The 27,859-nt window shown below is 47.5% G+C and overlaps 1 protein-coding gene across 2 annotated transcripts in view; it reads left to right on the top strand.

Moving 5' to 3' along the window:
* LOC108544101 (SPARC-related modular calcium-binding protein 2-like) overlaps nucleotides 1-25,007 on the top strand; it is a 55,835-nt gene extending 30,828 nt beyond the window's left edge. For both annotated transcript variants that reach the window (XM_017895060.1, XM_017895069.1), the window contains exons 2-5: nucleotides 9,104-9,206; nucleotides 11,436-11,710; nucleotides 21,185-21,222; nucleotides 23,487-25,007. In XM_017895060.1, the coding sequence (XP_017750549.1) occupies nucleotides 9,166-9,206; nucleotides 11,436-11,710; nucleotides 21,185-21,222; nucleotides 23,487-23,504 (372 nt within the window). In that variant the 5' untranslated portion in view covers nucleotides 9,104-9,165 and the 3' untranslated portion in view covers nucleotides 23,505-25,007. The remainder of the gene's footprint in view (nucleotides 1-9,103; nucleotides 9,207-11,435; nucleotides 11,711-21,184; nucleotides 21,223-23,486) is intronic.
* The last annotated feature ends 2,852 nt before the right edge of the window (nucleotides 25,008-27,859 follow it).

The following is a 27,859-nucleotide window of genomic DNA, read 5'->3' as shown; positions in this document are numbered from 1 at the left end:
CGAAAACGTGAATCTAGAAAATGTAGAAAAGTAGAGTTAGTTAGTGCATAACAGTAGTGATTTTCTTTTCAGCTTAAGGTTGTGAAGTTTTATGCTTTTTCTTTAGTGCCTCTTTTAAAGTATGAGTAGTCACCAGCAAATTTCATCGGATAAAAGAAAAGCTTCAGCTGAATTAAATTTGGAAGAGTTTAGTTGAGCAGTAAATGATTCGTGAACAGGGCAACCGCCCAAGCCGGAGTAGGCTCAGAGACTCCAGCACAACCACAGGGTGGAAGAAGATTTGCGGACAGAAAAAGGAAAGTGATGGATGGAAAACACAAGTGAGGCCCAGACCGGCCGGATTGGTTACAGCTCGGAGTCGGCCTCATTTGAACACTGTTTGAACAGTTGGCGACACTGGATTGGCCAAAACTCGGTGACTGGCGCAAGTGTAGGCTACGTTCTGTTGACGCCTCCACTTGTTAACAGTTCACAACGTACACAGAAACCTCTAGGCCGAACTTAAAATAGATAAGGAAGCAGCTTCAGGCTAAACTTGATTTCGTACAACTGATGTGCTCTTAACCGTCACTGGCCGGGACTTCTAACCACCACTGCGTGGTGGTTAAAGCACGTACCTGTCATGAGGAAACTGCATCTGTCTTGAATCGTCCAAAAAAGGTGCTTGATGTTGTCAGCGTTCCCCACATCAGGGGCCTCGCGGGTCCAAGGCCAAGCCCTTGAGGATGACGCCCTGACCAGGTCTCAATTTGGAGAGGGATTTATCAAAATAGACTTTGTATACATTTTATAAGCTGCAGGCACTTTATGAATCTCAAAATCAAAGTACCTGAAGAAACTTCCCGAACACTATACTTTTACTTCTTACGTTTAAACTGCATAGAAAGTTAAAAGTTGGAAAGTCTTGTCTTAAATGTAATGACAGGCATCAGATGCTTAATGGAGCAAGTGGGGTACTTGGGAAACATCTCGCACCCCTTTCTGTGGCTGTAGAACTACGATGGTGGGAGTTGAATTAAATCCCAAGAACGGGCTTGGGGGACGACGTCAGAGCTGTGTTCTACTTGGAATATCTCTGTGTACTTGTTATGTTCCAGAGGCTCTATTTGGCCCCAGTTATAACCAAACCTCCAAAGCCCTAGGCCCTCTAGCTCCGTGGTTACTCCTGAACGTATTTCACAAGACTCTCCAGAGGCCCCGCTCTGAACTTCGCTTCACAGCCCCTTCCCTGGACCACACAGCAGCCTCAAGCTGCGCTCCTGGGGCCTCCCACAGCTGGCTGAGACCCACAGAGGGAGCGCTGTGACACTTTAAAACAGAAATGAGATTGTGCCACTTCTCAGATTCTCCCAGCAGCTTCCAGTTTCCTTTCAGATAAGGCCCACTTGTTTCTGGACTCTAAGACCCCCTGGGTTTTGGGCCCCCCTCAGTTCCTCAGCCTTGTTCCCTAGGACCATCCTTCCTGCCTCGCTCGACACACCCTGGCATCCTCAGGGCCTCGGGAATGCTGCGCTGCCTGGGATGCGGGGTCTTTGGGGGCCTTCCCTGTGCCCCCAGCACTCTCCCCCCTGTTCCAAATGGCTCACTCCACACCCCCGCGTCTCTGCCTGGCAAGCAGAGGTTAACATGACACCAGTGCCCCCCCTGCCAGGACAGACATGGCGGAGGGCAGGGACCTGGTCTGCTCTTTCTGGCCTCATCGTGGCCACGGGGCAGCGGGGAGAGCTCCACAGCTGCTTGGCACACGTTCATCTGGATGTAGGATGCACTCCTGCCTCCACCCCCAGACAGGTCAGGGTTCTTAGCAACATCCAAACCTTCAGCCTCCCACTGAGTGAGACGTGGGCCTCAATTTCTCCCTCAGACACTGATGTGCTGATTCGTTTCACCAGGTGGTTGCAAGGCCGCTGTGTGGTGCCGAGTGTCTCCCTCAGACACTGACGTGCTGATTCGTTTCGCCAGGTGGTCGCGAGGCCGCTGCGTGGTGCCGAGTGTCTCCCTCAGACATTGACGTGCTGATTCGTTTCCCCAGGTGGTCGCAAGGCCACGGTGTGGTGCTGAGTGTCAGCTGCATGAGGGTGACGTGCACACGGCCCCACGTGTAGATCAGACAGGAATGCTGTGGTCCTGCCTCTGTGAACCCCATCACCCGTGTGACACTCCCTGGACCACACAGCCGGGACATGCTCGTTGAAGATTGCTGGAGAAAAATCTGTGCTTGGAATAAAACAGAGAAGCATAGCATTTAATACATGAGCGTTTACTACCTAGAAAGAGCAGTCTGCTTTGGCTGGGGATGCAGCGTTGAGATTGCAGTGCTTTTTAACTCTGGCAATGTCAGGATTTGAAGCAGACTTTACAAATTCAGCAAATGTCAGTGATCCCGAGCTGCCAAGTGTGAGAGCACACGTGTTTACAGGCACGGCTTCGGGGCCCCTCTGCCCTGGGAGTGTCCTCTTTGTTTCTCTGATGCCTTCACGTCAGCAGGGCTGTCCCTCGGCGGCTCATCTTCCCTTCTTTTCTGTACCAGGTTGGTGTGTTTTAAACTGTAAGAATGAGTAGCCATGACATTTTATTTCTAGTTGTTTGTGAAAAGACCAGCCAAATGCAGGCACTGTTATTGGCACCCTCTTTCTCCCTCCCCAGCCAGATGAAAAGAGCTTTTTCTACCAGAAAACAGATGCCCTTTATTTGGTGTGCACACAATGGAACCTTCATCGTAAGTCCCCAGTGATGTTCAGGGTCAGGGAGAAACTACCCAGTACCCGGAGCTCCTTCCAGGCACCCAGCTGTGCACAAGAAAGGACCAATCAGACGTTGGGCCAATGCAAATGCCTTTCTTATTTTATTTTATGTATTTATTATTATTATTATTTTTGAGACAGTGTCTCGCTCTGTCTCCCAGGCTGGAGTGCAGTGGTGCGATATCAGCTCACTGCAACCTCCGCCTCCCAGGCTCAAGCGATTCTCATGCCTCAGCCTCCCAAGTAGCTGAGATTATAGGCATGTACCACCACGCCTGGCTAATTTTTGTATTTTTAGTAGAGATGGGGTTTCACTATGTTGGCCAGACTGGTCTCGAACTCCTGATCTCAAGTGATCCACCCACCTCAGCCTCCCAAAGTGCTGGGATTACAGGCGTGAGTCACCGCACTCACCCGTGAATGCCTGTTTACAAGTAAAGATAACTTAGAAAGAAAATTAGAAACTATTTGCTTTTATGTAGTTTGAAATAGTTTATATTCAATAAAGGGACTTAAAATCCTGCTTCCTAAAATTCATCATAGAGTTAGTCAACGTAAAATTTTGTTAGTGTCAAGGCAAAACTGGATTCAACTCATAGCAAAGGAGAAATTATCAGCGCCTTTCTTACAGATTCCTGGAGGAGAGAAGGAGTCACAAAAACATCTTAGTAACATTATTTCCATTTCTCTCAACCCTTAGAAGCAACAAAAAAGTCTCATTTTCTGTCTATTTTTAACTCTGCAGTTTAAAATGTATTTCTATTACCTTGGGGGAAATGGCGCAAAACTAAAGCACACTCAAACTTTTCTATGATACATTCTTAAAATGTGGAGAAAGTGTGCCTAAAACCCGCAGGGAAGTGCCGCTCTGACAGAGAAACCTCTGCCTTATTCCAGTGAAACTGGGACCCACAGCAAGTTAGCACCAGATGGAGACTCTTCAGTTCACCTGAGTTCCTCTTCTCAGGCTTTCTCTCCCCTCAGGGCACCACACAGGCTTTGAGAGTGCTCAGTTCCTACCTTAAAATTCTGACCAAGTCTTCAAACATCCAACCCCGTGGACTTTCTCCTAACCCACATGTGACAGCCCGGGCATAAGAGTGGAAACGGCATTTTACTGCTGCCTCCCGCAAAGTGACCCTAAGATGCCCAGCAGTTGTTCTCAGCAGACAGGGCACACATTCCTGGCCCAGACGGAGAGAACCTGTTTCCCCCTAGCTCACCACACAGGCTCCCAATGGGAGATGAGGACAGTCTTTCCCTAGGTGGCTGACCTGACCCCTCACGTCAGGCCAGCAAAGGCATTCCTGGGGTCCATGGCTGGCGAATCAGAGCACGGGCTGATTGCTTGATAGAAATTATTGGACTTCCAAGCCAGAGGAGTTAAACCTGTGAGTGGATACATAGATAATTATGATGGTGTGAATGCCTGTGTGCACACACAACTCCTCAGAAGCATCTGAACAACTTAGAGAAGAAAGCACTTTCGGTATCCATTCTTTGTTCTTCATTTCTCATCTATACCAGTTTCCTAAACATTGGAGCTGAACATAAAACTAAGAGAACCAATTTTTAAGCCACTGCTAGATACTGAAAACCAGATGAATGAGTCTCATTATCCCCAGACACTTCATGCCTGATAAGCTAATAATGTTACTTACCTGTGAAATCTCTGGCCCCCCTCCATACACCTGCTTCCCTCGTGTTCCCTATCCAGACCCTGCAGGCCTCACCTGCCAGGCAATGCACAGACCCCATGATTGTGCCAGTGTGTGGTTACTGTTATCCAGTCATCTCTTCTCTTGATCAGTGAATGAGGAAACCACTCAATTCCACTTTCTCCTGTGTTTGATTTCCTTTAGCGGCAGTACTGAGTATTCCAGGTTATGGGAAGGAAGTGAAAGTTAATTATTATCCAGAGAGGAGGTAACTGAGGGAGCAGCTGGGAACTTGTATTCATTTATATTTAAAAGACAAAGAGAAAAGAAGAAACTACATAAACTTACTAAAACAGGAATTTTATACAAAAAAGGTTTTGTTTCTTAAAATAAGGCTGTTTGATAGAAAGCACAGAACACATTCATTTTGAAAGAGTGAAAGTCAAAAATGCTTTTAAAGCACCAGAATATTAACCCAGTTCCTGAAAAGTCCCTGGTCCATGGGCTGGGGTCTCAGGGACCAGTCAGTTCAGCCACTTTGTTGACTGGACGGGCTCCAGGATTGAAACGGACCCAGGGCTTTGTAAGGTGCAGCACCTTTACCGTGGGGCAAAACCAGGATGGAACCCACTGCTTGCACAGAAACCTAACGGACGTCAAGAACTCGGATTCTGCAGACAGACCGGAGCACTTGAGTGTACTCGGGCTAAGCTGCTCCCTTCCTTGTTTTGCCACACATTGGAAATAAATTGGTGAACTTACTCTGTTTCTACTTTGAAAAGAACAATCTGGTTTTCTTTCTTGAATTGACTTATTATTCCCCCAGGAGCCTGGGCGCAGGACGCTCCCGCACTGTGTGGGCTGGGAGAGGGCCTGGCACGTCTAACCCAGGTGGGAGTGTGTGTGGGGTGGCACCTTCCTGCTATGCCTCTGTTGACCTGAGAGTTCTGAACTCAGTTCTGTGGGTGGTTGGAGAACTTACTGTGAGTGGAACTGTCCCAAAGTAAAGAGTGACTCTGGGTACATCGCTGAGCCTGCACGCGGCGGTTTTGACGCCGACCTTCCCATGATGCAGTATTCACAGGGGCCGTTAGACCCCACGGTGCAGGCAGCTGAGTGAGAAGAAGGCCGGGGGTGGAGTGTGCTAGAAAGGACCCCCGAAACACCAGGCTCCTCACACAGGTTCTCAGCAAGCAGCTTCCCCAGGCTGAATCACACACCGCGAAACGCCAGAGCAAAGGGCGGCTTTGCTCTCAAGATGGGCCAGAGGAGTTATAGCAAGGGTCGGCAGGGGCCGGCACCCCTGCAAGGGACGAGGGTCTCTGCAGCCATCGCTGTGCCAGACACAGCTATCACGGGAGAAGCGGAATAGCTCCCTGTGGGCAGCAGTGGGGAAAACCCAGCTGTTCTGGGGTCGTTTGTCTTTTACCTCAAGCCTCGTTGCTCCTCTCATGAATTTGCTAGATCTGGGACATTTCTGGGTGATGAAATTTTCACTTCATGGTACTTTAGTGATTTCTCATGCAGTGAACATTCACTTTAACTTAATGAAAGTTAGTTTTTTCCTTCTGATCGCTTGTAATCTTTCATTTTTATTCATCTTTTTTCCTTCAGAAATAGTTTTGAAGTACAGTCATTGCTGAGCAGTAACAAGCATTATTCCAGGTCCTGGGGTGACTGCGACGCGGGAGAAGCAGCCAGGACTGAGCAGGACTGATGTACTATTTCTTGTTTTAGAAGTACATTATGCTTTTCATGTTCAGTTTTTCTTTTGGCATTAAAGAGTCTGGCGGCTTTTACATTATGTTAGTCATGTTTCGTGATGAACATCTATTATTTTCTCATTTGAAATAGTGTGTTGCTTTATCTCATTTGGGGAAATATGATTAAATTAACAGCCAAAAAAATCCCCTTGGGTATATCCCTATTACCACACCAAATATAAGCATAATTCTTTCTTAAAGCTGTTCAGTACTGAGGATTATCTAAAATGCCTTTTCTCCCAGGCAATAATATTCTTCTTCATCAACGCCATATTACTCTCAGAATCTCTGGAGGCCAGTGGAGGACTGGGAATTCATAGAGAGCAGCCCCGGCAGGCAGGTGCCCGAGGTGTCGTGGGTCCCAGCCTCACCTGCCCCGGCACCTGCCTCCTCACCCTGGACAAGTTCTCCTGGACGGCTGGCCTAGCAGGGCTTCTGCCTGCGTGTTCCTGAGCCTGTGCCCTGGAGGTATTTTCAGCCCTCCAGGTTGTTTTTCTCATTTCCTTTCCTGGTTAGTCCTGCAGCCGGGGAGGTCAGCCTTCTGTAGACCAGGAGGCCCATCCCAGGGAGTCGAGGTCGGGTGGGCTGGGCAGCTTTGGAAGCACCACGGCCAGCAGCCTCTGCAGCCTCAGGTCCTCTGCCTTTCTGAGGGGTTCGATGAGATTGTTACTTCTTTCTTGGAAAGTAGCATTTGCCCTGTGGCCGTGAGGCTTTTTTCTATAGATTTTGATCTCCTTTTTCAGTTGTGTGCAAAGGGACTAAGGCAGACCTTTTTTCACTCTCAGAACCGCCTGGTGAAGGCTGCACATTTGTTTTCTGACATGTGTGTTGAATGAAGTAGAAGCCAGCATGACTGGAGTCCTGCTGTTGGCACCTCATGTGCGCTTCAATAGCAATCACACAAAACTCCAGTGTCACAAAGAAACGTAGGAAAACCAGGGCGTCCCTAACTGCATAAACATGCTGGTCTCCGAATGACCCGGCTGCTGTCCACACCACGGCCACGTAGTCCACGCCAATGTGCCCTCGACCCAGGGTGGTCCACGCCAATGTGCCCTCGACCCAGGGGCCTGAGAAGCACGTGTGGCACTGCCTTTCCCCACAGCACCCTCAGCCTGTCCTGTCCCCCGAGGAGTCCCAAGACAGCCTTTCTCATCTCAGACAATTCTTCCTCCGAGGGCCATGGGGAAGGCAGGGGAGGGGCTGTCCTCAGTCCCACTCAGCTTCCTGCCTGGGCTCTGCAGCTCTCCACATCTTCTACTTACTGAGTGGGCTCCTGAGATTTTCTTTGGAGGGGCTGTCTAAAACTTTTCTTAGTAAAAAACGGAATCTAAATTGGACAGAAGGTGTGTGGTGTAGACTCCCTTCCTGCTGTGGTGAGGACGGTCGGAGCAGACGTTCTAATGCCCGAGGTGCTCTCCAGGCTCGGAAGTCACCGTGGGACATCCGCAGCCCCAGCATAGCCCCAGGGAGGGGCAGCCGCCCCTGGCAGGGAGTCTCAGTGCACGGCGTGGCGCAGTGGGGATGCCGTCCTTCCAGGGCCGGTGCCTGGCTTCTGGCTTCTGTTTTCCCCTCAGTATCTTTCTCTTCTTTCTACTGAATTCTGGAAGAGCTTTCTTTAGAAAAACTTAACAAAATGTAAATGGTGACGAGCTCCGTTTGTCACCTCTCCCATGGCTATTTACACACAGATAGACCCAGTTGGAATTGGCAGATTTTGCTCCCTGCTCTCTACTGCCTACTTGTGAAGCTCTTAAACCCGCCGTTCTCATCGGGGAAACGAGAGTGGGCTTCTACCTCTTGCATTTGCTTATTGATCCAGCAAGCATGTATTGGGCGGCTGAGTGGCTTCTCTATGCCGAAAGGGCATCCAGAGCAAGGAGACCCACGTTGTCCGTGCCGCCCTGGGCCTAAGGACACGGGATGCTGCCTGTGTCCAGCTGTGACTGGGGCAGTAGCACCGGGAGCCATCTCAGGAGGAAAGACGCCAGAGAAAGTGGACAGCTTCTTTCAAACGTTATCTTGAATTTGGGGTGGGACAAGTGTCTCAGGCATGGAGCTCAGGGAATGCCTAACCGGTGTGAGAGGAGAGTGGTGTTGAGGGAAGGATGGAGGGGAAAGGCACACTGCAGAATGTTGGGTTCCCTGATCCCAGAATCCATACACAGTCAGCTCTGGGCTCCAAAGCTATGAGCACTAAACCCTGCTGCTGACTGTTCGCGCCGATGCCGTGGTGTGGACAAGTCCCAGGAGACAGGCCTTGCGGATGCTGACTCTTCACGCTGAGGCCATGGTGTGAAAAAGTCCCCGGGAGACTGGCATTGCAGATGCTCACTGTTCGCACAGATGCCGCCGTGTGGACAAGTCCCCAGGAGACGGGTGTTGCGGATGCAGACTGTTCGCACCGATGCTGTTTGCGCCAATGCCATGGTGTGGACAAGTCCCCAGGAGACGGGTGTTGCGGACCTCCTGCTCTTTGCCCTACTGCCTCCTTCTGCTCTGAGAAGTGAGGTGGCTCTGGATGGGTGGGCGTGGCGGTGAATCACAGGCCCTGGCCTCGTTTGCCAGGATGGCCAGCCTCATGTGCTCCCAGCGTGTACTCCGTATGTCCCGTGTCCCTAAGCACCCAGTGCCTCTGCTGTCACGCTTGCTGGGTGAGTGACACCGCCCACCTCTGAGTGCAGTTCTGAAGATCAGTGAGACACTAATGCCTGTGAATTTTAGTCGCACATAATAATTCAAACAATACAGGAATTAATAATAACTATGGCTCAAAATCAATAGACATAGCGCAATGTGTTTGTGTTTAAACTAGCTCATTAAGATTAAGGTAGCCCAAAATACTCATTTCCAAACACTAAAACAACATTTCCCTGTATTTTAGAGGAAAATCTGTTGTGCTTTATGAGTTAACTGTGAAAACATACACGTTTTTCAGGTTGCCCGGGTGCCAAAAAGCATGAGTTTCTGACCAGTATTCTGGACGCGCTGTCCACGGACATGGTCCATGCTGTCTCCGACCCCTCCTCCTCGTCAGGCAGGTATGCTGTGTTCGCTGCGGGACAATGAGTTGGTGGGGTCCCAGAATTCCGGGGAATCTGGAAAGTCTGAACATTACATATTGGCGACCTTCTCAGCTTATTTGGACACAGTAGGGCCTTAAAAAGGAGCCCTCTGCAAACACAGGAAGTTGCTTAGCAGGTTTTTCTTATAGCATGACTAAATCACTGAAGGCACTCCCTTGGGGTCCGTGGTCCTGAGCCGTGACTCCTGGGCCTCCATGGGGTAGTGGGCTCTGACCCTGGCCCTGTTGGTGGGGAGTAGGGCAGGCAGAGCACCTCGGGCAGGGGGAGCACCTCCTGCAGAGGGCTCTGTGCTTTGAAATTGCACTTTAGAGTTATCCATTGGATTTTAAATACTTTGAATGACAACGTTTAATTTGAAGTTCTCAAAGTGTGATTATGTTTATTGCAGTAAAATGTACAGCACATACATTTGCCATCCTAACTACTTTCAGGCGTATGATTCGGTTGTGTCAAAGACTTTCACACTGCTCAAAATAGGATTTTTGGAACTCTGGAAATGTTCCCTGAGTACGTTGTAGACATTCCCGCACTCCTGCACCTGGGGCCTGGAGCACGGTGTAGTGGACTTCAGTGAATTTCCCATCACTCCTCTTTTCCACCCTCTGTAGATCAGCCTCGGGAGAGTGGAGAACCCCAGGGTTTTACTGCGATGGCATCTCAAGCATCGGATATTCCCCCTGAACTAGCAATAGTTTATCTGTTTCTTTCAAATAAATTTTTAATGGAGATTTTCACTTTTTTCTTTCTTTAGAATGTTGGCCTTTCTCCCCAGAACCCTGACACCCAAACCCTTGATGATCTCAGCCACTTTAGATGAATTTTTTGGTCTCCTGAACTAAAAGCCTCTCCTCTCACTGTCTCTCTGCTAAAGAAGACTTAAGGCAATAAAAAGGCAATGCTAACAGAAAATGTCATGAATGTGTAGGAAATTAAATGTAATGGAGCAGGCTGGGCACGGGGGCTCACGCCTGGAATCCAAGCACTTTGGCAGGCCAGGGCGGGTGGATCACCTGAGGTCAGGAGTTTGAGACCAGCCTGGCCAACATGGTGAAAACCCATTCATACTAAAAACACAAAACTTAGCCCAGCATGGTGGCAGGCACCTGTAGTCCCAGCTACTCAGGACACTGAGGCAGGAGAATCACTTGAACCTGGGAGGCAGAGATTGCAGTAAGCCAAGACCACACCATTGCACTTCAGCCAGGGCAACAAAAGCAAAACACTGTCTCAAAAAAAAAAAAAAAAAAAAAAAAAAGAAAAGAAATTTAATAGAGTCAAACTTTATGTAAATTTCAACTTTACATCTTCTATCTTGGAAAGATTGATTTTGCAAACTAAACTAAACTGCAAACTAAAAACAAAGGCAATAAATGAATTGCTAACTAAACTAAATTGCAAACTAAACTAAATGCAAACTAAAAGTGAAGGCAGTAGACGGATTGCTATCTGAAAACTCCTTTGAAAGTTTGAGAAATTGGCAGTGGTGTTGGAGTTCATGGTGTTCTCATACCTGGAAATGCGCAGCTCATCCCAACAGGCAGAATCCAGAGGCCAGCACCTCCAGGGGGGCCTGCCCGTGCACACACACACACACACCCTCCATCTCAACGAGAAGGTGCATTTCTGCCATTTGGTGCACTTTTAAAGATCTGACTCCCATCCAGACCTTCTAGAAGAGTTTTACGTATTTATGCCATAAAATATTGAACCTATCGTAATCCAAGGAAAACTATCTAGTTCCAACTTAAAATGTTTTTGATTTGCATCGTCCGGTATACCTATGACATAAAGGATGTGTAAAAGAATTAAAGTTACAGGGCTAGAAAAGCTCAGGGTTCTGGTGTATCGGGTGGGTATAGCTGCATGTGCTGACTTGCCAGTCCTGTGCACACAGAAGCCAGGATAAGGGGGCTTTTGTCCTTCAGGAACAGGCCAAATGCATCTTTGCTGGGCACAAATTCACTGCATCATTTGCAATTTTGAATCCAACCTGAAAAATCTTTGCTAAAAGTGTTCTTCTAAATTATTTCTTGAAATTGTTATATCTGATTACCAATGCTGCAGGCTTAGACACCAGGACCATGAGAACTACAAGCAGGGGTTGTGGGTTTGATGGAAGGACAGTGGCGAGAAAGGGGCAGCTGAGGGGTTTCAGCATCCTGACGGCGTCTGTGTTCCTGCCAGGCTCTCGGAACCCGACCCCAGCCACACCCTAGAGGAGCGCGTGGTGCACTGGTACTTCAGACTCCTCGACAAAAACTCCAGTGGAGACATCGGCAAAAAGGAAATCAAACCCTTCAAGAGGTTCCTTCGCAAAAAATCAAAGCCCAAAAAATGCGTGAAGAAGTTTGTTGAATACTGTGATGTGAATAATGACAAATCCATCTCAGTACAAGAACTGATGGGCTGCCTGGGTGTGGCTAAAGAGGATGGCAAAGCAGACACCAAGAAGCGCCACAGTAAGAGCCTTCCCACCCCCCACCCTGGGCCGTGGTCAGGCCCTGAGGCCTGGGAGGTCACTTCTCACAAGCACAATTACAGATTGTGTTTATGGCCTGGGGGTGCAAAAAAATCAAATATGCCGTTTAATTGTAGGTCATCTGTTTGCAGGAATAATAACGATAATGGATGACTCATGTCATGCCACTTGCCTAGGAGAGCCCAGGCTCAAAGGGCATGAACTCCGTGTTGCTTTGCAATGAGCCTTTTCACTGTTCACCATGGTTAGTTTCCCCCAGAATGGATTGTCTTCTGGTATTTGAGGTGCAAGCCTGGGAACCATTGGAATAACTCACCAACCCTGTACCTGAACTCCAACAATATGTTCAGGCCGGTTCACGAGGCGTAAAATCATTGCTGAGGCCCAGACCAGTCATTCCAATGCTTATAGCAGTTTTACCAATTGAAAATACTTTTTTTTTGTGGGCCTGGCCTACCCAACCAACCGTGACAGGAAGCAAGAGAATCCTGTGATGGCCAGAGCCCAAGTGTCCTCAGGAGGCAAGCCAGGAAAACCCAGGTCTGACTTTTCAACTCAGAGACAGCACTGTGAGACGCACGCATGCCTTAGATTCCACTGCACATGTGTGCTAGATACTCCTGCATGTGTGTGCTGGATCCCACTTCATGTGTGTGCTAGATCTCCCTGAACATGTGTGCCAGATCCCCTTCACATGTGTGCTAGATACTCCTGCACATGTGTGTCAGATCCCCTGTGTGTGTGCTAGATCCCTTGCACATGTGTGTCCTGGATCCCCTGCACATGTGTGCTAGATCTGCCTGCACATGTGTGTGCTAGATCCCCTGCGTGTGTGCTAGATCCCTTGCACATGTGTCCTGGATCCCCTGCACGTGTGCTAGATACCCCTGCACGTATGTGCTTGATCACCTCACACGTGTGTGAGATCCCCCTGCACGTGTGTGTGCTAAATCCCACTGCACGTGTGCCAGATTCCCCTTCATGTGTGTGCTGGATCTCCCTGCCCACTTGTGCTAGATTCCACTGCACATATGTGCTCCATCCCTTGCATGTGTGTGTAGATCCCCCATATGTATGTGCTAGATCCTGCTGTACACGTGTACTGGATTCCACTGCACGTGTGTGCTGGATCTCATTCCACATGTGCATTAGATCTCACTGTCCTTGGGGATCTCTGTTTCCTGATTTGTATAATACTTGCTGGGTAGGGCTAGCAGAGACCTCTCAAATTCCTGTCATTTATGACTCTTTTATTTGTTGTTAACTTCAGTAACAAATGTGGAAGAGAAGGAGGTCTGCTTTACCATGGTCTTTTTTTTTTTTTTTTTTTTTTTTTTTTTTTTTTTTTGAGACGGAGTCTTGCTCTGTCGCCCGGGCTGGAGTGCAGTGGCCGGATCTCAGCTCACTGCAAGCTCCGCCTCCCGGGTTTAGGCCATTCTCCTGCCTCAGCCTCCAGAGTAGCAGGGACTACAGGCGCCCGCCACCTCGCCCGGCTAGTTTTTTGTATTTTAGTAGAGACGGGGTTTCACCGTGTTAGCCAGGATGGTCTCGATCTGCCCTCGTGATCCGCCCGCCTCGGCCTCCCAAAGTGCTGGGATTACAGGCTTGAGCCACCGCGCCCGGCCTACCATGGTCTTTAAAATCCTCCTGGCAAGGTGTGGTGGCTCACACCTGTAATCCCAGCACTTTGGGAGGCTGAGGCGGGTGGATCACCTGAGGTCAGGAGTTCAAAACAAGCCTGCCAGCATAGTGAAACCCCATCTCTACTAAAAGTATAAAATTTAGCTAGGCATAGTGGCTCATACCTGTAATCCCAGCTACTGCAGAGTCCGAGGCACAATTGCTTAAATCGGGGAGGCAGAGGTTGCAGTGAGCCAAGATCATGCCACTGCATTCCAGCCTGGGTGACAGAGTGAGACTCCGTGTTAAAAAGAGAGAGAGAAAAAAAACCCTCCTGTGTTTGAAGCTCAGCTGTGAGACAGGGGCCCTTTGATCTAACCTGGACCGAGGGTTCCTGGAGGAAGTAGGACCATCGTCTGCCTCCTCTTCTCGGTGTCCTAGTGCTTGTCACCACAGTCACTCAGTGCTATTCAACCAAATTAGGGACAGCCTAGATCTGTGTCATGGTGAAGCACTTCCTACTAATTTCTCTGTGAAAAGTCAGCTCTGAAAAATTAAGCTTTATTTTGAAGCTTTCTGTGTAGGGTCTTTGTGGTTAATGCACATCCTGCCACCCTGACGATGTATTCACAGGAGAGTGGATGGCTGTACCTATGGCCAACTCCCTTCGCTCTGTGTGCAGGAGGCTGCCCTCTGTGCTGGCCCGGTCATCCGATGAGGTCAGAGAGAATCCTCAGTTATGTTCAATGTTCTGTCTCCATCAAGGACTCTTTGGCAAGTGTGGGAGGAGTTCGCCTCTCACATGACAAAAAAGAAAAGAAATCACTCTGGGCTGATCAACTCTGATGCATGAAGGCAGCAAATGCCCACTCACCACTGTGGGAAGAGGGGCACTAAACGTGCTGCCACAGTCTGGCAAGGCTCATGATCCAATATCCAATCCCACTTCATGGCTCAAGACCTCATTTCATTTTCACAGCCATCCTGGGGGGGACGAGGTCACAGACAGATGCTGCCATCCCTGACACTTGCAGACAAGGACACACAGGCACTGCAGTCATCAGCACTTTGATCTGAGTCTTCCTCAGCAGTGCTGCATGCAGCAAGGGCAGTGCTGTTGGAAATCGCCCACTGTGCTGGGCTGCACTTCCTGTTAGGGCTCCTTCACCCACACCGGGGTACACCTGCAACCCTGCAGGCATTTGGATGGATAACCAAGAATGCCCAGTCTCAATAGTTGCCCATGTGTGATTTTGTCCTTGCTTTTCCCTTTTTTTGTATTCAGCACCTGCCCATTGGGTTTCCTGGGCACTTCTCTCTTACTGCCACCCGATACTGCTTTTGGCTTCTTGGACTGGGACTGTGTCTTAGTCCACTTTGTGCTTCTGTAACAGAACATCATGGATAGGGTAACTTACGAACACAAAGATATTAGCTCATGGGTCTAGAGGCTGGGCAGTCCAAGATTGTGGAATCAGCATCTGGTGAGGGCCTTTGTGCTGTGTCATCCCCAAATGGAAGGGCGAAGAGAGGGTGAGAAAGAGAGAGAAAGCAAGGGGGGCCAAACACGTTCTTTCCTAGGAGCTCACTCCCAAGATAATGGCATACACCTGTTCATGAGGGCAGAGTCCTCAAAATGCAGACCTCTTAAACCTCCTAACGCCTCTGCATTAGGGATTGAGTTTCCAGCACATGAACTTTGGGCTCACCTTCAGACCATAACAAGCTGCTTTCTTCACTTTTTTCTCTTATTTTGGTCCCTGCTCAGGATCCCAAAAGACAAATGGTGTATTGCTCTTTGAGACTTAAAACCTACCAGCAGGGTCCACATGGGAGGCCTGGGGGAGTGATGGGGAGATGGAGAGCAGGTAACAGCCAGATTAGCAACTGGAGCCAGGGAACCATGGTGTCCCTCACCCCTGATGATTCCACATAGGGAAGATGAACACCCATTCAGCGATTCACGAAGGGAACTGCTCACATTCTGCTGTTGCCCCATCTGCACATGATGAGTGACACCTTGTGGCACCTGGGGGTTTCCTGTGTAGCTCCTCCTCCATTATGGAAGCCAGTCTCTGCATTTCTATAGAAGGCTAATTTTTATGGTTATAGTGAGAAAATTAAGGATGCACAGAGCCAAGTGTAGATCTATTTTTGACCTTTTAATCTTCCATTCCTGGATGGTGCAGGCTGGTCTTTTCTTTGCAAGGACTCCTTCCTGTTAGCCATTGTCAGGTGGCTTGAGTAGCACCCAAAACTTAAGCCACATATGGCCTCTGCCCTCCTCAGCCTGGTGCTACAGGTTCATGTGGTTCATGGCCCTTGCTGGGGCAGATTCCTGTCTACTAATTTCTTCCATTAAACTGAAGTAAATGTAGACTCTTTGTGAGAGGGTGGGTGAGTTCTGGTTTGTGAGGGGTGGGTGAGTTCCAGTTTGTGAGGAGGGTGGGTGAGTTCCAGTTTGTGAGTGGGGTGGGTGAGTTCCAGTTTGTGAGGGGGGTGGATGAGTTCCGGTTTGTGAGGGGGGTGGGTGAGTTCTGGTTTGTGAGGGGTGGGTGAATTCCAGTTTGTGAGGGGGGTGGGTGAGTTCCAGCAATTGGTGGGTTTTCAAGTAGAATAATTGGGCCCAGAGCTGTGATTATGGTGACAGAATTTTGAAAATTTCGGGATCAAATGATTTCAAGATAGATCCACAGCAGTTAAGAAGATGGTTTCCTGGAGGCCCTGCTCCTATGCTACCCTTCCAGAGGAACCCATAGCTCCCCGCATCCTGCACCACCTGCAGGACACAGCTCAGACTGCATGTGTGTGTGGTGTGTTTATAAATATGGGGTGTGTGTGTATATGTGTGTGGGGGGGTTGGTTTGTATGTGTGTGGTATGCAGTGTGCAGGGTGTGTGCGTGGTGTGTAGGTAAGGTGTGTGGTGTGTAAACACTAGCATTGGCGTTCTGGGCTGGATCAAGGTCTGTTAGGGCAAATGTCTGGCATTCATCTATGTGTCCTACTATTTTAAAACATAGTATATTGGATAGGAAATTTGAGGTGTCATTTGGCAAACAGATCAGGAGACAATTAAAAGATAATTTGTTACTCACAGATCCGAAGGAGACGAGGCCATGCTGTGCTGTGGGAGGCCACATGGGAGACACCAGTGTCAGCCAAGAGACAGAGGAAGTGAGGGACTGGGCCTGAGCCCTTATCATGATTTCCCAGGCAGACTTGCCTGTAAATGAGGTGGCCAGGTTATAGGTTGGGTGAGGGAGGACGTTGTAGGTTGGGTAAGGGTGGAGGTTGTAGGTTGGGTGAGGGTGGAGGTTATTGGCTGGTTGAGGGTGGAGGTTGTAGTATGGGTGAGAGTAGAGGTTGTAGGTTGGGTAGGGGTAGAGGTTGTAGGTTGGGTGAGGTTGTAGGTTGGGTGAGGGTGAAGGTTGTTTGTTGGTTGAGGGTGCAGGTTATAATATGGGTGAAGGTAGAGGTTGTATGGTGAGTGAGGGTGGAGGTTGTAGACTGGGTGAGGGTAAAGGTTGTAGCTTAGATGAGGGTGCAGGTTGTAGGTTAGGTGAGGGTAAAGCTTGTTTGCTGATTGAGGTTGGAGGTTATAATATGGGTGAGGGTGGAAGTTCAGCTTGGATGAGGGTGGAGGTTGTAGGTTGGGTGAGGGTAGAGTTTGTAGGTTGAGTGAGGGTGGGTGTTATAGGGTTAGTGAGGTTGTAGATTATAGGTTGGGTGAGGGTGGAGGTTGTTGTCTGAATGAGGGTGGAGGTTGTTGGCTGGGTGAGGGTGGAGGTTGTAGGCTGGATGAGGGTATTGGTTGTTGTCTGGGTGAGGGTGGAGGTTGTAGGTTGGGTGAGGATAGAGGTTGTTGGCTGGGTGAGGGTGGAGGTTGTAGGTTGAGTGAGGGTAGAGTTTGTAGGTTGAGTGAGGGTGGGTGTTATAGGGTTAGTGAGGTTGTAGATTATAGGCTGGGTAAGGGTGGAGGTTGTTGGCTGGGTGAGAGTGGAGGTTGTAGGTCGGCCTGAATAGGAAAGGCTGCTCCTCACTGTCTCTGGGGATGGGCTAACTCAGAGGGCAGCCTCTTCAGCATAAGCAAGGTTCAGATGTCAAAGCATTAGATAAAGGAAGTGAAAGTCATGGTTAATACACCCACTCTCCAAGGAGCTGGCCCATGGATTGGGTTCTGATAGAAGGATATGAGTCCCTCATGAGCAAGCTAAATCCCCTAGACAGTCTCTTTGGAAGGTGGCAGCAGCATACAGACAACTGTTGTGAGCCGCATATCCTGATGTGGAAAGGTTGTCAGTTCCTTCTAGGACGGGTCCACGTTGCTGTCTGCTAAGGCTGAGCAGGACCCTGGTGTTGAAGGATACATGGAGTTCTTAGTAGCTCTGGGGGAAAGCCCTGGGAGGAAATGTTTTTTCCTTGCATATATTGATAGACTGAAATGAAGGTGACCTTTATGAGTCATGACCTTCCATGGGTCATGCTTCACGCAAGTGACTACAGAATCGCAATGGCTTAGGACCCAAGCGTTTCCTTCTGGTTTACATAGCATAAAGGCTGTGGGTTGCCACCATGCTACCCTGGGTGGGAATGCAGGTTCAGCACAGGTCAGCACAGGTCTTGGGGAGATGTGGCAGAGAAGCATGAGAAGCTGAGCCACTCGCACAGCCACAGGGGAGGTGGATGCTCAGAGATGGAACCTCTCAGACCTTTGGAAGGTGGGAACCTTCCAAAGGCTCAAGCCACAGTGTGGGGCAGGGAAGGGGCATGGATGGGCTGGAGTGCTTAGACCCTGGCAAGGAAGAATAGATGGATGGTGGAGCACAACGTGATCTCTTCTGATGCCATCATCTTAGGTGAAAAGTTTAAGTTGCTGCAGAAGTTTGAGTTATCTTCTTTAGATCCCTCTGAATAATCTGATATGTCTCAGTTTTATTGTCTTCTTAGTAATCAAGAAGAAAGCATATGATCGCTCCTAGCAAAATAAACTGCAATTTGGCAAAAGAGGCAATTTGGTCATGGTCAAAAATGAACATTGTGGTCTCGGATACATATTTAGCTGATTTTGCAGCCCTTTCATTTTCCTTACGGAATTTTTCTTTTTTCTGACTTAAAAAAAATTCATTATCAGTCATATGTTTTCTACCCTGTATAGTTTGTAGTAGCAAAAAGTCAGAAAACCTTAAGATCCAGGAAGAAATTAGCGAGAACATTCTAACCACCGTGCTACTAAGTTTTTTTGTTTCTTGTATGTTTGCTCACTACTGAACAGCACACTTTTTATTCTAAAAAATATGAGAAATCAGCCAGGCGCAGTGGCTCATGCCTGTAATCCCTGCACTTTGGGAGGCCGAGGCCATGAGATCAGGAGTTCGAGATGATTCTGGCCAACATGGTGAAACCCTGTCTCAAGTAAAAATACAATAATTATTAGGCGTGGTGGTGCGAGCCTGTAATCCCAGCTATTCGGGAGGCTGAGGCAGGAGAATTGCTTGAAGCTGAGAGTCGGAGGTTGCAGTGAACCGAGATCGCGCCATTGCACTCCAGTCTGGGTGGCAGAGTGAGACCCCATCCTCCCCGGCAAAAAAAAAAAAAAAAAAAAAAAAAAAAATATTAACTTTTTAAAATTAACCTCCAGCATATCCCAGGATATTTATATGCCTCCAGCATAGCCCAGGAGCCTCTGGGTGCTTCTCTGAGTGAGACCGTTGGAAGGATGGATGGACAGGGCAGAGCACACCCTGCCTCCAGCATAGCCCAGTTATAAAACTTACAAAGTTATAACACTTCTTTTTATAACTTTAATCTACAGCTACTTCCTTTTATAACTTTACAGCTACTTCTAACTCCAAGGGAGAATTCTATTAATCAGCAAACAATCCAACAAAAAACTGGCAATTGGTGAATAGCCAAATTGGCTCAGAATAGATTCAAAGTATCACTCTAATAGTATTTAAATTTGAACCGTTGGCTGAAAGGCCTGTTTTTTTTCCTGTAAAGTAATCATTTCAGTCAAGACAAGTAGATGAGCAGCAATATTCATTTGGGCACTTAGACCATTAAAACCAGCTATTTAAAAAAATCATAGATTTAGCCACTGCTTAATGTTTTTGCAATTTACCTAATATGCTTGTTTTGCACCTTTTCACACTGTGTTTCTACTTGCGTTATGGCAAAGGGGAGACAGTTTGAAAATAGAACAATTTTGCTCTTTATTCCATGTTTTTTATTGAGTGGATGGAAATCAACAGTTAATCAAGGAATATGGAAAGAAGGATGCTTCCCTCATCTGTTGATTCATTTGAAGACTATTGACCAAGTGCTTTCTGCTCTAGTCATTGACAGAATAACAGTAAACACACAGAAATGTGTGTCTCTTTTGGGATTACACTTTGGTATGGAAGCAAGTCATCAGATAAATAGGAAACCCCACAGCATGATAGGGGTTACTTGTGGAGGAGGCAGAAGGGAGGGTCAGGAGGGCTGGAACGTCAGATGGGGACAGGGAGGAGGCCCTGCAAAGTGAGATTGACTGGAGACTGGAGGAGCAGAGGAGAACCAAGGGTCGGGATTTGCTCCCAGATGAGATGAGAAAGGTAGGAGAAGAGAGGCGTGATCATGACTCCAAAAGTTTGCCCTGAGCAGCTCAAGAATGGGGTCACTGTATCCTGAGAATGGAATATGTCAGAAAGTAGGTTTGCAAGGGAAGATAATGAGTCCGGCTGGGTCTTGTTTCTTTTGAGCTGCCTATTGAATGAAAATCCACATGGAGATAACGAAGTTGGATGTGATAATCTGGACTGAGGAAAGAAAGAGGTCCATGCTGAAGATGACAGCAATTTGTATCCTTGGAGCTGTCAGGAAATAGAGTATTTAAAACCCTGAGACCAACTGAGCCCACTAGTGAGTGGGGGAAAGTGGGAAAGGGATGAGGATGCTGAAGCCCCTAGGGGGCGTCCCAGAGGTTTCCATGGAGACGCAGGTGCGGAAGCTGAGCTGAGAGCAGGAAGGAGACTTTCCAGGGAAGCTCCGCTGTGCAGGGGCCGTGAAGCCAGGAGACAGCACAGCTCCCTCAGGCTTTGACTCTACTCGAAGCTTTGGAAAAAACTATTTTGAGCCAAACACTTTCATTTCTCCGGGTTTTAATATAGAAGCAAAAGACTTCAAAGAGCCCTAGTTGGGGCAATCCTGATGGCTTCGCTCCCGGCACCCCAGGGACGTGAACCCTCTCCTTCTGGGGAAAGGTTGAGAAACATCTAGAATTCACTTCTCCAGAGAAGGTGGATTTACCTTAGAGTTTGGGGTAAAGTAAAACATTCTTCTAAGGCTGGACTATCTGTGTTGTTAGAAAGTACTTACATAGTAACTTTCATAATCCACTACTCATAATTTATGTTCAATGCATGTATAGTTAGCTCTTCTGTGGATTCAAGCAAACTTGCATCAAAAATTCTCAGAGAACAAAAAAGATACAAATAAAAAACAATGTAGTATATAGCAACTATTTACACAGCGTTAACATTGCACTAAGCATTATAAGTAGTCTATAGATTATTTAAAGTACATAGGAGGATGTGTTTATATTATATTAAAATATTACACCATACTATATAAGAAACTTGAGAATTGCAGGATTTGGGTTTGCGGGGCTCCTGGAGCCAATCCCTTCTGGATGCTGAGGAATGACTGTATGTATTTTTTTTTCATGTAAATGAGTTTGCCAATTGATAACACCTTCCTAAAGTGATGTGGACTCCTTCCTGAAATTATGTTGAACCTTTCATTAAATAATGAGTCTCTGATTTTTAATAATATGTATTTTTTTCCTGCTAGCCCCCAGAGGTAATACTGAAAGTACGTCTAATAGACAGGTAAGTATGTTTATATTTTACTGTTAACCATTTCCTTTTTTAATTATATACAATAACAATTCAGAGTTATGTAGATTTGCAATGGCCAGTACCTTCCAAGAAAAGAAATAATTCAAGGGAGGCAAGCTTACTGTCTACACCCTGTGAGGACTAAAGCAGTCTTATAGAATTCTATCCAAAATCACCAACTTGTTGACTGAAAACGTTTATTACTTGAACTTTCAATTATTAAGACAAATTTCTGAGTTCCCTTGTTTGGTAGATTTTTTTTTTTTTTTTTTTTAAGAGAAGGGTTTTTGCCATGTTGCCCAGGCTAGTCTCGAACTCATAGGCTCAAGCAGTCCACCTGGGATTACAGGTGTGAGTCACTGTGCCCGGCTGAATTTTTTCAAGCAGTTGTCTGAGTGTTTGTAATTTGGTTCCTGCGTTTTGTCAGGGAGGTTGCAGGAACAGGAGGCATCCTTCATACACGGGTGAATTTCTGTTTCTTTTTGGGGTCCCAGCAAGACACGCGTTGGGCTCCAAAAGGGACTTTCGGCTCCTGCTGTGTGTTCACAAACATGTGTTTGTGTTTCTGGTTCTCCCTCTCAATTTGCAAGTAAAGGATGCGATGGTGGTGTCCTCCAGCACCCAAAGCCACAACCTATCACATGTCAAGAACATTTTCCAGCAGATAAACATGAGTGGGTTCATGTCTCTCTCCTTCAAAGCCAGGGCAAAATCCTCACTTTGCTACCACGAGTCAATTTGTGATTTATTTTGCCTGCACCTGTTTGATGTCAGGTTGACATTTCCTGAGGCAAGCCCCTGTATTTGTTGTGGGTTTAAGTGGAGGCAGCCAGCACACACCTTGGATGTAATTTAAAACCATTTCATCAGGAAAGATGTGTGATACGTTTTCCTTTGTTTAGCAAATGTTTATGGTTTTAACTTTAAATCTCACCGCAAATCACTTACACTTTAAAACAGGGCTGGTCTGAAAGTAATTACCCTCCCTGAGTGCCAAGACCTCCAGAAGTTGTTTTCATTCGAGAACGGCAATCACTGTACTCATGCACTCCACGCATCTTAAATGAACTCAGTTCAAAGCACACGCCTCCTGCTTCAGCTCTTTTTTTCCAAAGAGAGAAACGGAAGCAGTTTCCCCTCCTTTTCTAGTGGACGCGCGGACCTTCATGCCTTTCATTTTGTGGCTATTTCTGCAAACTGTGATACTGGGATTGATCCTAACGGGCAAGCTAGTTGCGGCTCCTACCGGCCGTGGCCATTGAAGGTCACCATGTTTCTTTGAAGCATCTCAAAGAATAACATGGTGCCAGCCAGCCAGGGTTTCCCTATGTGCATGACCCAGACAGGAACTATCAAAAGAAGGGATCACAGGAGGGTGCATGATGCTAACGTAGAATCCAAAGAAGCTATTTCCTGATCTCTTCAGCTTCCACTGCAACTCCAGAGTAATCAGAGCTGTTATTAAATAAGTTAAGATGTTAGTCCACCTTCTCCTCCAGCCATCCTGGCCATCTTTAATGACTGGTAAAATACTTTGACGGGTTGTCTTTATGCACAGCGAATTTAAACCTCAAGTTTAGTGTTGGAGATGGGTTTGTCTTCTTACCTCTTCAGATCTTTATCAAGGGGAATAAAAGCCAACTCAGAAACCTCCTAAACTTTAGAATTTAATTACTTAAATAATAAAACAGAAGAACAGATCAACATTTGTAAGAATTGGCCCTCTCGGAAAACTGAGTCTAGGAGATTGTATATTACTTTTCTTTTTCATTCTAAATTACTTTTAATTGAAAGTCAAGGTGCTGAGTTACCGTTATCATTATAATCAGCAAACTTTTAAGTTGGATTTCTTCTTAAAGAGGTAAATAGTGAACAAAAGAGATAAAAGGAAAATTAAGAATCAACCATGCCTTTATCAAATTTGAAGCATAAGTTATATTATTAAAATTATTTTTGTATAATCAAGGTGATAAGACATTCTGGAAAGCATTTAATGTATTGAGTACTTAAAATATTTATAGTGGATGTTACTTTTTTGAAATGATATAGTTTCCCCAATATTTCTATCATGTCAAGGAAGGAAAGTGTTAAAAAGTTACCAGTGTCCAAAATGTCTTCCTCGTTTCTCGTCCATCCTTACCCCTCGCGACCTGCCCAGCCCTCTTTGGTCAGTTCATTCCCGGAAGCCCTTGGTCTTCTCAGGCGAGTGACACGCGCCCCTGAATATAATGTCTCTTTTTGTCTTGTCTTTTCAGCCCAGGAGACAAGGATAAATGGCTCCCACAGCGAAGGCAGTTCCTAGACCTGTGCGAAACTCCCTCACCAAACGAGCAATTAAGAAAACAAAAACAGAAACACATAGTATTTGCACTTTGTACTTTAAATGTAAATTCACTTTGTAGAAATGAGATATTTAAACAGACTGTTTTAATCTGTGAAAATGGAGAGTTGGCTTCAGAAAATTAATCACATACAATGTATGTGTCCTCTTTTGACCTTGGAAATCTGTATGTGGTGGAGATGTATTTGAATGCATTTAGGCTTAATTTCTTCGCCTTCCACATGTTAACAGTAGAGTTCTAGGCACTCTGGTTGCAATCCTATGGCTTCCCTAACCCCTGCAGTCACTTCCAGATGGCTGTGCTTACAGCATTGCGGAATCATGTTGGAAGCTCCACATTTCCGTGGAAGGTTGTGATGTACGGTTGACCCTTCAGGCAGTTAACATGCACGGGCTGGTTTGTTTCTTGGGATTTTCTGTTAGTTTGTCTTGTTTTGCTTTCCAGAGATCTTGCTCGTACAATGAATCACGCAACCACTAAAGCTATCCAGTTAAGTACAGGTAGTTCCCCTGGAGGAAATACTATTTCCAAACTGTCTTTGGTGTGATACTTTGGCTCAAAGGATGTTTGCTTTTCCATTTTAAGCTTCTGTTTGAGTTTTGCCCTGGGGCTTGAGCGAGTCCCGGAGAGTCGTTCTGGTGGTGGGAGGCTGCCTAGGAGGGGCCCATCCTTCCAAAATGTAAATCCAGTCACGGTGTGACCGAGCTGGCTAACAGGCTTGTCTGCCTGGTTTTTCCCCCACATGATCCTCCTATCTGGTCCACCCCAGGGCTACCGGAAGGTAAAGTCTTCACCTGAACCAATTATGAGCAATCTCCTTACTGAAGGCACAGCTGGATCCATGGTGCCCCCAGGGCTGGTGTTGGCAGCCGGGGAGAAGTGCCTGTGGGTCCCCACGGTTCCTTTCTACTTTTCTGAATGCGTCAAGGGTACAAGAACTTGCCAATGGGAAATTCATCTGGGTGGCACTGGCAGAGAAGGATAGGATTGGAATGCCCACACGGTGACCAAAGAACTGGCCTGCGTGCACAGCCAGCTGCCCCCCTCAGGCCTGGGCCTGGAGCTCAGAGCGCCCTCTGTCTGTGAGGAACTGTTTGGAGGATGGTCTGAGAGCGGAAACTTCAATGTGATTCTATCTCGGCTCAGACTGTTGTTTGGAAAAGCATCTTCATGGCCCCAAATCCCCTGACACATGCCTTGTAGAAGATGTTTGTGAGGTTGGGATGCTTGTGGAGCATCGCATAAGGCTTCTTACTTATTTAAACTGTGCAAGGTAAAAATCAAGCCTTTGAAGCCACAGAACCAGCTCAAGTACATGCCAATGTTGTTTAAGAAACAGTTATGATCCTAAACTTTTTGGATAATCTTTTATATTTCTGACCTTTGAATTTAATCATTTTTCTTAGATTAAAATAAAGTATGCTATTAAAACTATGTTAGTCTCTTTTTTTCCAACTAAATGCAGACTTTGATAATTGCTTAATTGTACAGGTGTCTACCGTACAGGAGGGAAAGGTGAGGGCTCTGGGCTGAAAGAATTGGAATCCTGGCTGTGTCCCTGAGTGGGGTGTGACTTTAGACATGACCCCTCAGTTCCCCCTCTGGGATGCGGGGATGCTGGTGGCATGCATGAACCTCCTCCTTCCACACATGGGAAGAGAATTATGTGAGTTGTTAACGTATGCAAAGTGCTTGGAACCTGCACCCCAGGTGTGCCACGTACACGTGTTTGCCCTGACCGTGTGGAAGGTCATCTGTCTGTGAGTCTTAACTCCGCACTGCCCAGTGCTGCTGACGTCACCCAGTGCTATAGGAAACTTCAGAAGAAACAAAAAGAGTGCCTTATTTTGATTAAAGCTGGTGGCCGGGCACAGTGGCTCATGCCTGTACTCCCAGCACTTTGAGAGCCCGAGGCGGGTGTATCATTTGAGGTCAGGAGTTTGAGACCAGCCTGGCCAATCTGGTGAAACCCCATCTCTACTGAAAATACAAAAATTAGCTGGACATGGTGGCAGGTGCCTGCAATCCCAGCTACTTGGGAGGCTGAGGCAGGAGAATCGCTTGAACCTGCCAGGGGGAGATTGCCAGTGACCTGAGATCACGCCATTGCAGTCCAGCCTGGGCAATAGAATGAGACTCAGTGTCCAAAAAAAAAAAAAAGCTGGTGCTTTTCTCAAAGTTACAAACTAGAAGCCTGAGGAATGCCTTGATCTGCCCCTCCCCTGCACCCCACCATCTCCCCTCCCACCTCCTGTTCCCCTCCCCGCACCTCACATTCTCTCCCCCCCACCCCGCCCCCCTACACTCAGGTCCCCCTCCCCCACCCCGGCATCCCCTCCCCCACACCCACGTTCGCCCCCAACCATGCATCCCCTTCCCCCACACCCCCACACAGCAATCCCGTGTCCGCCTCCCCACACCTGCATCCTGTGTCCCCTCCCCGGAACCTGCATCCCTGCCTTGCTTAGACCCTTGTGTTTTCCTCGGACTGTGTGGTAGCATGCTTAACGTGGACACACTTCTCCAGGATTAGTTACTGCTCCCTGGTCCTGGTAAATTCACCCAGCCCACGCCCAACCCCATACACAATTCTTTCTTATTCAGAAAAAGTGATCTTTGTAAAACTGTCTTAGCATTGGCGATGATCAATTGTGCAGTAAAAGACAATCTGGGAAGGACATTAGGAGAGGACTGTTGTCAGGGAAAGCTGCTAGGAGGTGGGGCTTAAACTGGGATCTTGGGTAGGTATGGAGAGGATGAAGTGTTCCCACAGACTGAAAGAGCTTGAAAAAGATGTAAGGGAAAGCAGTGGGGAGGGCATGGAGCGGTGCAGGTCGGTTCTTATTGCAAATATTAAAGGATTGCAAATCCAAACCAGAAAATCTGTTTTTCTGTTACCCGGCCATGTGCCTGTTTGCTGTAGTGAAAGATGCCTCCCTCCCCAAACCATCCCCAACTCTCCTCGTTATGTCTGAAAGGCTTTCCTGTATGTTGCAAAAATTCTTGGATTGGAGGTTTATTTTAGGAAGCATACCGACCCACTATAACTCAGGCTATCATTGCCACACCAGAAACTTTATATTAGGAACTGATCCTGGTGAATGTTTCGCTTTTTTGCTCGAAATCAGATGTGCAGGAAATGATGACAATGATCATGAAGGCTGACCATTTGGACAATCGTAGGTGTGCAAACCAACAAAAGCTTACTCAAGGAAAGATAATATGGCTGGGTGGTGGCTCATGCCCGTATCCCAGCACTTTTGGAGAGGCCGAAGGCAGGAATGGATCACCTGAGCGTCAGCAGTATCAAGACCGAGTCTGGCCAACATGGCGAAACGCCTGATCTCTACGGTAAAATACAAAAAACATTAGCCAGGCCTGGTGACAAGGGTGCCTGTAATCCCAGTTACTCGGGAAACGAAGGCATTGTGAATCACTTGTGGCCGAGACCAGCTCATCGGGGGAGACCGCTACCGTGGCCCTAGAGGAATTAAAGACACACACGAAATTAGTTAGAGTGTGAAGGTGGGAATCAGGGTCTCACAACCCTTCAGAGCTGGAGAGCCCCACAGAGATTTACCCACGTATTTATTAACAGCAAGCCAGTCATTAGCCATTGTTTCTATAGATATCCAATTAACTAACAGTATTCCTTATGGGAAGACAAGGTGATGGGCTGATTACAGGGGATAGGTTGGGCTACGTTAACTGCGGCAGGAGCATGTCGCTAAGCGCACAGGATCGCTGGCGCTATTGTTTGTGGCTTGACGATGCCTTTGAAGCCTTTGTTGTGCTAAAAATGCCTTTATGTGGGGGTGTGGGATGGGGCAGATCAAGGTCTTAAGAATGCTGAGCGGGCCAGGTGTTCCTTGCCCTCGATTCCATGGTAACCCACAAGCCTTCCAGCCTGGTGGAGTCATGGCCATCATTGAAGCACGTTGCAGTGCTACAGGAGAATTATTGTTTATGGCCAGTTTTGGGGCCGGCGTTTAGACCAGATTTTGGGGGCGCCTGCTCCCAAAACACTTGAAACTGGGAGTGGAGGTTGCCGTGAGCCAAGATCAATGCCACTGTGCTCCAGGTCTGGGGATAGGCGAGGCTCTGAGCTTGATGAGAAAAAGAAAGTATGAATATTATACGATGCTCAGTTTACCTTCTGTCTTTATCCCTGTGTGTGTCGAGGTGGTCAGGCTAGTATTGGGTCTAGGTATGGTAGTCTGGGCTCTCTGAACTGGCTCTGTGGTTCAGGATGGGCATGGGTGGGCTGGGCGCTGCTGAACTGGCTC

This window comes from Rhinopithecus bieti, unplaced genomic scaffold, assembly GCF_001698545.2.
Source record: "Rhinopithecus bieti isolate Rb0 unplaced genomic scaffold, ASM169854v2 scaffold_1017, whole genome shotgun sequence".
Taxonomy (NCBI): Eukaryota; Metazoa; Chordata; class Mammalia; order Primates; family Cercopithecidae; genus Rhinopithecus; species Rhinopithecus bieti.
This window is presented reverse-complemented; position numbering and strand designations above follow the sequence as displayed.